The following is an 11071-nucleotide window of genomic DNA, read 5'->3' on the forward strand; positions in this document are numbered from 1 at the left end:
TAAACTAATTTATCAAGCATTATCTACAAAACTAAGCTATCTAAAATTTATAAACTTCATTTAAACTGATCTTGCCTACCAAACTCTATGGACCATTTTGACCCTTAATTCAAATAATTAGCATGGCATGTGAGAAGATGAAACAGCAGGTGGGTAGGAGTTGTGGATTAATTAAATAAAGGGAGAAAGGAGTATATAAAGTAAAAAAAAAAATTGAGAAGGAAAAAGTTGTACTATTGACACATGCAAATCCAATCCCATAAAATAATAATTTATATTAATAAATAAAAGTTGAATAAATTAAATCTTCTCATTTATTAATTTGGGCAAGAAATTGCCATCACATACAAAACCCACCTGCCAAGCAAACAAACTGCTTATTCCTTCCAACATAAATAACAAATGGAAGGGAAGGGAAAGGAAAGGAAAGCAAATGAAAGGAGCAGTGATTATATGGTATAAAGCTCCCTCAAATTCACACTGCTCCATTTCATCATCATTTTCGAATCAATTGAACAATACAAGTCCTTATCTATGCACAATTAACACCATTCAATCCGATGCCAATCACGACTTTAATTCCGCTCTGAATAATCAATCAATCAATCATCTTCCTCACTAATCAATGCAAATGCGAAAGGATAGAACTTATAACCATCCCCTTCGTAGAACTTGTTCTGGAATTCAACCCAATGAAGTCTCAACGCATGTAGAAATGCACTCAGAGTTTCCATCACCAATAACACACCAACTGTTGCAAATATAAACACGATGATGCCCACAATAAGGATGAACACATTGTTGAACCTGTACCATGTTCAAACCAAGAATATCACTATCAATTACACATTCATCCGTGCATTTTAAATATCCAGAGAACACTTCATATGGGATCACCCAGTATGATTCGTATATAATATTTTGATATAAGATTCTTGAGCTAATAATAAGCATAAAACACATTAAACGTACCCCCAAGCAAGAAGAAGAACCTTCTCATAGAACACAGTTGATAACTCTGAGTGGGCAAGACTGCAGAAAATAAAGGATTAGCTCCCATTACAAAGATCAAATACTAACCAAAATAGAAAGAAAAAGATGACAAAATGCAAATCCATTAAAATGGTAAACATTGCGGAATGCATTACAACCAGTTATGTGAAACAGTTGAGATATATAGGCCTCGTGATAGGATAACAGATAACCTCTAGGACTAGGAGATTGTATGAGAGCTGTTTCAGAAGCAATACACAGATGAAGATGGTTTCATTGACCATTTACAAACAGAATAGGCAATCTGCGACTCTGCATGAGTTTCCATATTTACACATGCCTTGAGTGTGTCAACAGGAATTTAAAAGGCTTAGATGCATAAATTGCATAATATCCAAAACTAATGCTCAATTGTTTACATGACACAAATTTCAACCAATGTGCACACTCTATCTGGCCTAGGCTCCATATTGATCTAAGATGTAAATGCAGATTAGTGAACCAATTTAATCTTCCAGTGACATACCTGAGGGCCCATAGACGAAGGTAAGAAGCTGTGTTTGAGACTGCTCCAAGTACAAACTCAATTGTATGTATCAGCTGATGTACAAAAACTTCACTGAATTCAAATTCCTCATGATCATGAGAATCATGGTTCGCCTCCACTTGAAGAGACTCCTCAGTGCTCTGAAGTGGTGCATATGATTGTCCTTGGTGCCTCTGAAAAAATAAAGATGTCCAGAACCAATGAGAAGATGACACTATATGATTTTCGAGTTTTACCAATTGGAGAACTATACATACTTCTTGGTGTTGCTTCTTCAAAAGAAAAGGCTTTGGAAGCAGCATCCAGGGTACAGCAACAAGAGCCAGTAATAATAGAATAGGCTGAGAACACAAAGCACGGTATCATTAATACTGCATCATGTAACGGATAAATATCAGAAGATGTAACATAAGAAGAACTGAAGAATAAAACAAACCTGAAGAGTTTGTTGCCCTGGAAAAAGTTGGTTTTCACCTAATTTTTCTGTGGGGCTCAGGAACATGTATATCATCACATGGTATAAATCAGCTTGAGAACCAGTGCACCACTTCACAATAATAAGAGCTGATAAATAGCCAAACAAGGAATTCAAGAATATCACTTGGGGAATAAACTGAAACCTGAAAAACCACGAGGAAAGGGATTAGCGTCAAGTAGCAACACTTTACCACTTCCATAAATCCAGAACACTTGAAAGGTGTTAAAGAAGATAGATAGTAGTATCTTCCGCACTTACCATACATTTATGGAATTTTTAAAATATAATGCATTAAAAAAACTCAATACGATTCCGAGATTCATTTGAGCAACTCCAAGAAGTATTGACATCTTCATCTTCAGAGAGTTAAGAAATGGCAACTCACTGCGACTGCCATGCCATGAAGGATCCACACCAAATGGGTAAGTGGGGCCTGTCATAATCAACCCTACTGTCGTGGCATCCCTGGAAAGTAAGCATGAATAATCATCACATGAAGGTTGTAAGAAATAAACAATAAAATGTACCAGACACTTAAGTTAATACCTGCAAGAAAGATCACGACATGTATAGGCTGAGGGTGCAAATAGCTCAAAGGGTATCGAGAAGAACTCATTGTAGATCAAACCGGTGTAAATTGAGAATAGGGACATCAACAAGATAACATAACGACCACCAAAGGCCATTTCAGTTATATCCCCAAGTTTCTGTGGTGCATCAGAAACATAATTTAATTAAATTCAAAGGTCTAAATAACTGAATGTATTACTGATCCAAGCACATCAAATTAGAAATACAGAGAAGCAAAGGCACAAGTCATATACATTTTTATAAATTGCTGATGGTGAAAACAGAATTTAAAATTTTATAACTCAATAAGGTAAATGTTACAAACAATGATACTGAAGCTAGACATCAATACATAAATTTTCTGCTGATGACAACAAGTCAAAAGGAGTTCACCTGGCTGGAAAGCTTCTTTTCCCTGATTATAAAGACTAACGTTGCAAGTAACAAGCATATTCCATGCCCCCAATCGCCAAACATGACAGCAAAAAGAAAAGGGAATGTAACAACAGTGTATACACCAGGATTTGCTTCTTGATACTTGGCCACCCTGCAATGACATGAAATTACAGAATCTGATTTTTATAGATGGAATTGCGTTTAGAAAATGAAGATCAAACAACAAAGACCACTATATATATAAAAAAAATAAACAAATAAAAAGCAAAGCAACACTCAATGACTTTATCCGTTATTTATCATCATTATAAACAGTCATGAAATGACATCAACATACTGGATGCTGTTATCCATTGAACGACTGGCTAGTGGCATTCTTACAGAAATACTCTTCCATCATAACAAATATAATATGCAGAAAGGACAGCATGATTTATCATGATGTGACTAGATAATGCTAAGCAGATGTGTTGCGAATGAATTCAACACTTGGTATATGACTAAGGTACCTAGATCGGTGATCCAAGAAATTCACCAAAAAGAAAAATGGCATGAGATTGATATCGTAAGACTCACCCATATGCGTCAACAATATCTTGGAAAGCAGCGGTAAATTTATTTGTGCGGAAATATGTAGGTGGTGACTCCTTTGTATGTAAAACTTGGAGAATGGCTCCAACCTGTGAGTTGGAATCGAATGCAGCTCGCTGCAATGCTTCCTGAATCTGCACAAATCAAGCCCAAATTTCTTTCTTTGTAATCCCAATCAATATATTTGATGGCATGTGTTCTTTGAAAATTTTGATTAAACCATTTTAAATTAAAACCAGAAGATTTACCTGCTTTGAGGCAAAAACTGGACTCCACCCCTCAGCAACAAGGCATTTTTTTGTCACATCCAGACTAAGCATGTTCAAAGTGTGGTATATAGATTTCTCCTTCCTCACCTTCACAAGTTCAAAGAGACTATGATTACTGACTGAACATAATAGCTTCATGTGCAGCTTAATTAAAATATGAAAATCAGAAAATGAATAATGGATCTTATATGGAAAGAATTTTACATGAAACTAGGATTTCAATCCCCTTTCTGAGAGTAGGGGTGGAAAGTTAATTACACCATCAATTGTATGTTCATCTTATTTCCTATACCTTCCACCTTTAATTTATGGAAATACAAATCTAGTTTCACAATCATAAAGCTGGAGAAATATATAAACCCAACATATGTGTTTGTGTTGATCAAGATTCTTAAGACACCAGATTAAGAAAATAATATATAAAAAATAGTAAATATGAAAGCAATGAAGAGATTATGAATTTTATCATTTTAAGTTAAGCAAATGCATGTGCAAAGATTTTGAACATACCAAAGTGTTCCACTGCTGAAATTGATCTGCAATTGTTCGCAACAAAGTAGTCTTCTGAATTAACCCGGCATCAATAGTAGTCTTTAACTCTGCAAGTCTTGCCAAGACCTGAAATGAAGCATACAATAGAAATCAAAGCAATCAAAAAGGTTTTCATACAACAAGGACAACAAATTAAATAAATACAAATACATGTCAAACTCCATATAGAAACTTAGAAAGATAACTAACTAGACACACAAATATAACATTTCCTTTTACTTGTTACAAAAAAAACAACTTAATCTATTAGAGACAGAGAAGAAAACATAGAAGTGTAAAATGAGAATCTTATACATCAGTGATCATATGGTTTTGTTTTCCGATATCCTCTGAGAAAGCATAACGATTTGCTGCAAAAGCTTCACATATCTTCAATATTTTGGCTTTCACTTTTTCTCCAGAATAGAAAACAGCAAATACATTCTTCTGAATCTGTAAATTGATATTCACAAGTCAGAAGCATATAAGATAAGGTAGTAGAAATAAACAGTTGAGAGGATAGTGAATATTGGCCAGAAAACCAAGATGCGTGTGCAAGACATGAATATTGCAGTATGAAAATGATATCCAAATAATCATACAACATTTTAAAAAAAAAATGGTGCATCTCGTAGGCTATCACATTAGGACCAGAAAGCTTTACCAAGTGCAATAAACCAAGTATGCTAGATTAGCATTTGAGTATGCAAAGTTACATGCACTCAACCCACCAAAATTCAGACTGGTGTGGTGTGGCACAGAATTAAAATCAAATATTACTAAACATAATCCTTAATTGTGTTATTCTTGAAATTCTCAGTCACATAAGCATGCAGGGCTACCTGTTTATCAAATAATTTTGGCTAATATATATCATTCAAAAGCAACAACACAATGGTTACAAGAACAATGAGCAAGATTATTAACCTTCTGTCCAGAAACAGGATCAGTAACAGGTTCCTCAATTGCAGCCTGCCTGACGAGCACATTGCCTCTGGTAGCACGGAATATAATCCTTTCAAATGCCACAGACTTTCCTTTGGGAACAAGGCCAGTGAGAGACCCCAACTTAACTTGCTTTGATGAATCGGTAGATAATTCCTATTAAGACACTCAACCAAGTCCAAATGCAATGAATAAGAATAAGATGCAGCTATAGTTTTCATACCAAAGGATTGTTGGCATTCGTACCTGGTCTGCTAATAAAGGAGTTTCCAGTGGTTCTTCAGCAACTTGGCGTGATTCTATTTCCCTATGCTGAGCAGTTGCACTGCTTAATGCCGTAGAAAAAAACTCACCAACCTAAATGGAAGAATATCAGTATCTTGCTGACTTGCTTAAAATTACCACAAAGTGTTACTGATTGTAATCAAATAAAATATATTATGATACTTTCCAGTAAAATCTGAGTACATAATCATGCTTGAAGGAACTATAAAATTTATGGTTGGTATAAAACATTCAAATTCCTTATTCCGTACCAAGGGGAAAAAACAGCAGAACACTGGCTCATTAAAATGTGCTCCAAAATTAAGAGCTTCAAATACAAATTTTCCACTCAAAGTATTACAGCCACAGTAAAATGTGAAAATTTGAACCCACAAACACATAAGCAACCAGGCAAGTGCCACAACCCATGGTATAAATATCATCTACAACTAGGAAATTCATTCATGTTTTATCTGTGTCAATGTAAATAAAAGTATTACTGAATTTTGTCCTTTTTTATTCTTTACCCTTCCTAACCTTGCATCTCTTTTGTTCTGCTATCTAAGGAACACAAAACCTTTCACTGTATAACTACAAAATATAGCTGGATTTCAGAGATAGTAGATGTTCAAGCTTCTCTATGGAAATATCATATGTACTAAAAGAGCAAACAATCATCATTTATTCTCAGACATAGCAGAAAACATGACCATACCTTTTCGAGGACAAGCTTACATTCTCTAAGCTCATTATAAGTTCGTTGTAGTTTGTCATCATTTGCATTCATTTCAACCAGCTCTGCCTCAAGTTCTCCAAGTTTTAACTGATGCAGCCACAAATATGGGGGAAAAAGTTAGAAAAGCACAACAAAGCATTCCTAGCCACAGATCAGGTGCTTGACATACATCTAGGCTGTCCAAATCGATGTCCTTTCCTGTCACGGACTTTGATGATGGTGACATGTTTGCCTTCTCCATTTGCTCCTTGAAAAAGCGTAATTTCCGTGCCATCTCTCCACATCTTTTTATCTAAATAAATAGATAAATGCTTGAATGATTGAAATATTCTTAAAAATCATATGTGCTTCTGAATATTAACAACAGAAAACAAACAGATAAAACATCTCAAGCAACCTACATTACTTGCAATATCATTATTCTCATTTCAAAGTTTGATTTCAAACAAACTTTTAATTATTTCTGAAGCTTTTTTTTAATTATTTGTGTTTTGTTCTGCTTTCTTAAATTATTAAGTGGATGGCATGAAAATGGAGCTGATTATGATTTGAGGGGGTGCAAACTTTCATACAAGTGAAGAACAAAAGAGGAACTAAATGCAATCATCTAGAAGACTTTTAAACTTTGGTGCATATCATAAGATGGTTTTCAGAAATGCTATAATATCTGTATAACTCTTCTTAAATGCTACTATAACAGAGGTATTTATTCCAAGACAATGTGTATAAAATATAAGTTTATTAGCTTATTTATCTATTTATCTATTTACTTCTCAATGGAGCCTGATAATTTCACTTATTTCTTCCAAGACAATGTTATCTATTTACTTCTCAATGGCGCCTGATAATTTCACTTGTTTCTTCCAAGACAATGTGTATAAAATAAAAGTTGATTAGCTTATCTATCTATTTACTCTTCAATGGACTTATATTTTCACTTTTTATTAATAAGCAGCACCTCCACATGCAAGCAAAGTAAAATAAAATAATAAAATAAATGCAATTCAAATACAATATAAACAAACCTGGGCAGCATAAGTTCTTTGAAACGGACTCTTCTCTGTATTGAGCTGGAAAAAAAAAAAAAAATCAAAAACACTCCATGAAAAGGCGAGTTTTTGTTACCAACACCAGCTCTAATAATACAGCGTTCCCAAGCGACTCTCTGAGCTATTGGGTACAATAAGTTGTTGGGCTTATGGAGACTAAAATATATAGGCCCAACTGAAGCGATGGCCCAACTGGGCTTTTTTGGACGATTAGGGTTTCAGACGGTTAGGGTTTCAGGAGTATAAATGTAACCTCTTTCTCTGTAATCCGTATCTCATTCATTATAGTGAAATATCCTGGCTTGGTAGTGCCCCAGACGTAGTCATTCTAATCGAGTGGCGAACTGGGTTAACAATTCTTATGTGTTTGCTTATTTTTTCGTTTATCGTAATTTCAATTATTCCTAACAAATAAGTAAATTGATCTTGTTCACATTACCAAAGAGAATCAAAAGAAGAACCATATAACCCTAGCTATAACGTGGAACCAGCTAGGTTGTCCTTTTGCCTTCAGTTTCCAATCAGAATTCCCAATTCAAAACAACATCGACGTAATTCAGAAACAAAAATTGAGTACTACAGCAAAGATCACTACACAGTATAAAAAATCTAAATTGGGTATCGCAGCGAACAGCTGAGCATCAAATAGACTAAAAGGATATTGTGAAGAATACAGAAGCAGCAATAATTGAAGTTTCGGAAAGAGAAAGTATACATACATCTTTGAATTGAACAAGGCCGAGGTCACCGAGATAGGAAACAGTGAGATGAGCGGACTCGATGGGGATAATCAATTGAACCAATTGCATGGCCTCCGACCTGAACAGATCCATCGGCGGACAGCAACCTCCTCGAACCTCCCCCATCTGATTCGATTTCGCTTGACGAGCTCAAACAGAGATGCAGAAACAGAAGAGTTGCAGCTGCTTCTGTATAATTTTATCAATCTATACTGATTTGTTATTTAGCTAATTACACCATATAAGAACTGAAAGGACAGTGATGAGTTGTCGTGTTCCTTCCTCCTACTTCAATCTCACAAACTTTTTGGAATTACACATGTACCCCAGTTCACGAAATTTTTTCTGTTATTACCCTCTGAAAGGAAAATATCTTTTTCCCCCCTCACGTGATCACATCTACCTCCTAATTGTTTTCTAATAAAATTATAAAGGGTAAATTTCAAAAAAAAAACTCCTGTGGTTTCAGTTTTTTGCCAAAAAAGGACTGTGGTTTTTTTCGTTTCAAATACAGGACCGTGGTTTATTCTGTTACACTATTTACGGATTTGATGAAGATGCCGTTAATTTGCTGACGTGGCTGAAGGGTAATTATGGGTTTTTAAAAAAATTAGGGTAAATTTTAAAAAAAAAACCTGTGGTTTCACTTTTTTGCAGAAAAAGGACTATGGTTTTTTTTCTTTTCAAATACAGGACTGTGATTTATTCTTTACACTATTTACGGATTTGGTGAAGATGTCGTTTATTTGCTAACGTGGCTGAAGAGTAAATATGGATTTTTAAAAAAATTGATCAATAAATTTTTTATAACTATTTTGGGTCTACAATATTTACCGATGAATTTTTTATAACTATTTTGTGGCTACAATATTGACTATAAAATCTCACATGAGCGCAATCTCACATGGTTGTTCAAGGCCTTTTATAGTCAATTTTTAAAAAAAACTCATATTTGCCCTTCAGCCACGTCTGCAAATAAACGACATCTTCACCAAATCCGTAAATAGTGTAATGGAATAAATCACAGTCCTGTATTTGAAAAGAAAAAAACCACAATCCTTTTTCTGCAAAAAAGTGAAACCACAGGGTTTTTTAAAAAAAAATTTATCCCAATTTTTTTAAAAACCCATAATTGCCCTTCAGCCACGTCAGCAAATTAACGGCATCTTCACCAAATCCGTAAATAGTGTAACGGAATAAACCACAGTCCTGTATTTGAAACGAAAAAAACCACAGTCCTTTTTTGGCAAAAAAGTGAAACCACATGGGTTTTTTTTGAAACTTACCCAATTATAAATTCACCCCTAGTTTCTTTAGATAAACAAATCCAAATCAACCTTTTCTATTAAAATTTCATCCACACTTAACACAACTTTGAAAATTTCACTATCCACTTGGTGAGATTTTACTCCAAAACTTAACAAGAATAAATTACACCTATTACCTCTCTATTTTATCTTTATTTTCATTGTCCTTATACTTCAAAACTAGTTTTTGGCCCGTGCGATGCACGGATTCATCTTAATATATAAATATTAATAAAAATACAATCTAATAATTACAATTAATGACATAAATGTGTTATATAAATTAAATATTATTATTTCATTTTCACATTTACTTTAAATAATATTTTTATAGATAAATATAATAATAAAATAAAAACTAATATATTATATTATATTATATTTTTTATCAGTAAAAAAGGAGGAAGTGACACCTCAGTTCCATCGTTACTTTTTTATATTATATATAGATAGATATGTAGAGAATTAGAGAGATTTTAGGGATTAATTTAAATTCTGTAGTACTCTTAGATATATGGGATAAAATAATCTTTTTATAGATAAATATACATAATAAAATTAAAATTAATATATTAAATTTTTTATCACTAAAAAAGGAGGAAGTGACACTTCAGTTCCATCGTTACTGTTTTATATTATATATAGATAGATGTGTAGAGAATTAGAGAGATTTTAGGGATTAATTTAAATTCTGTAGAACTCTTAGATATAGTACGGATAAAATAATCTTTTTATAGATAAATATATATAATAAAATTAAAATTAATATATTAAATTTTTTATCACTAAAAAAGGAGGAAGTGACACCTCAGTTCCATCGTTACTGTTTTATATTATATATAGATTGGATAGTATGGATAGGAACTTTTCACCATAATGATCTTGTTACCCATCTGATCACTTCAAAAACAATAATCACTTTACAATAATAAAAATGATATTCAAGTAAATTTAATTCTTAGATTTTAAATTTTGAAGTTATGTGTTTGTTGTTTAGCTATGAGAGAATTAATTGTTTAGAAAGAGAAAACTTGTGATTTAAAAAAATGGATAATAATAATTTCATAAGAAATATGATGATAGCCAACTTTAATTGGAATTTTTCATTTTTGAAGTTGTCATTAATCATTTAGACATTATCAAATTAAAAATAATTATTATATTAGTAATGTGTAAAATTTAGGGAGTTCAGTTGTCATAATAATAAAGGGATGGGGTGCAAAGATATCTTTAACATTTACAGTCATGAGCAATTTTATTTCTAACATTTAAAATGATACGATTTTACCTCTAATGTTGGCATCCAAAAGCAAGTTTTCCTCCTAATGTTGATAAGTTGAGTCAATTTGAGAAATAATTCATCAAATTGTCTTTCTAATCATGAATCTTGTCATCTACCCTTCACACGTACGTCAATTTATTACTTATTAGTAACAGGTCACAAACATATGATTAGACATGAAGAAAATAAATTACTTTTGTACCAGTTAGATAAAAAAATTCAAATATCTTACCAAATTTATAAATATTAATCTCCAGTTCTATTACTAAACTATAAAAGTATGAAATCTTTTTTTTTTTTTGCAATTGGTGCAGTATAAGAAACAAAATATTCATATTTTATGATAATATCTAAAATCAACTTAACTTGTCAA

General features: G+C 32.9%; 1 protein-coding gene across 1 annotated transcript; it reads right to left on the reverse strand.

Annotated features, from left to right (window-relative positions):
* Nucleotides 1-250: 250 nt before the first annotated feature.
* LOC136222133 (V-type proton ATPase subunit a3) lies at nucleotides 251-8373 on the reverse strand. The gene is made up of 18 exons (XM_066009623.1): nucleotides 8089-8373; nucleotides 7346-7390; nucleotides 6490-6612; nucleotides 6300-6407; nucleotides 5567-5677; nucleotides 5303-5476; nucleotides 4691-4828; nucleotides 4355-4462; nucleotides 3824-3931; nucleotides 3561-3709; nucleotides 2982-3135; nucleotides 2565-2725; nucleotides 2277-2483; nucleotides 1977-2160; nucleotides 1798-1881; nucleotides 1520-1713; nucleotides 973-1032; nucleotides 251-807 (listed from the first exon to the last, which is right to left on the reverse strand). The coding sequence occupies exons 1-18, from the start codon at nucleotides 8233-8235 to the stop codon at nucleotides 603-605; spliced, it is 2460 nt and encodes an 819-aa protein (XP_065865695.1). The 5' UTR covers nucleotides 8236-8373; the 3' UTR covers nucleotides 251-602.
* Nucleotides 8374-11071: the final 2698 nt, after the last annotated feature.

Source organism: Euphorbia lathyris, chromosome 3, assembly GCF_963576675.1.
Source record: "Euphorbia lathyris chromosome 3, ddEupLath1.1, whole genome shotgun sequence".
NCBI classification, from domain to species: domain Eukaryota; kingdom Viridiplantae; phylum Streptophyta; class Magnoliopsida; order Malpighiales; family Euphorbiaceae; genus Euphorbia; species Euphorbia lathyris.

Excerpts from the sequence above, each read along its gene's own strand:
- LOC136222133 (XM_066009623.1), bottom strand. The coding sequence starts at position 8,235 with ATGGGGGAGGTTCGAGGAGGTTGCTGTCCGCCGATGGATCTGTTCAGG. Across the intron at positions 6,408-6,489 it reads TCGATTTGGACAGCCTAGAT|TTAAAACTTGGAGAACTTGA; the intron begins GTATGTCAAGCA and ends TGGCTGCATCAG. Across the intron at positions 3,932-4,354 it reads TTCAGCAGTGGAACACTTTG|GTGAGGAAGGAGAAATCTAT; the intron begins GTATGTTCAAAA and ends GAACTTGTGAAG.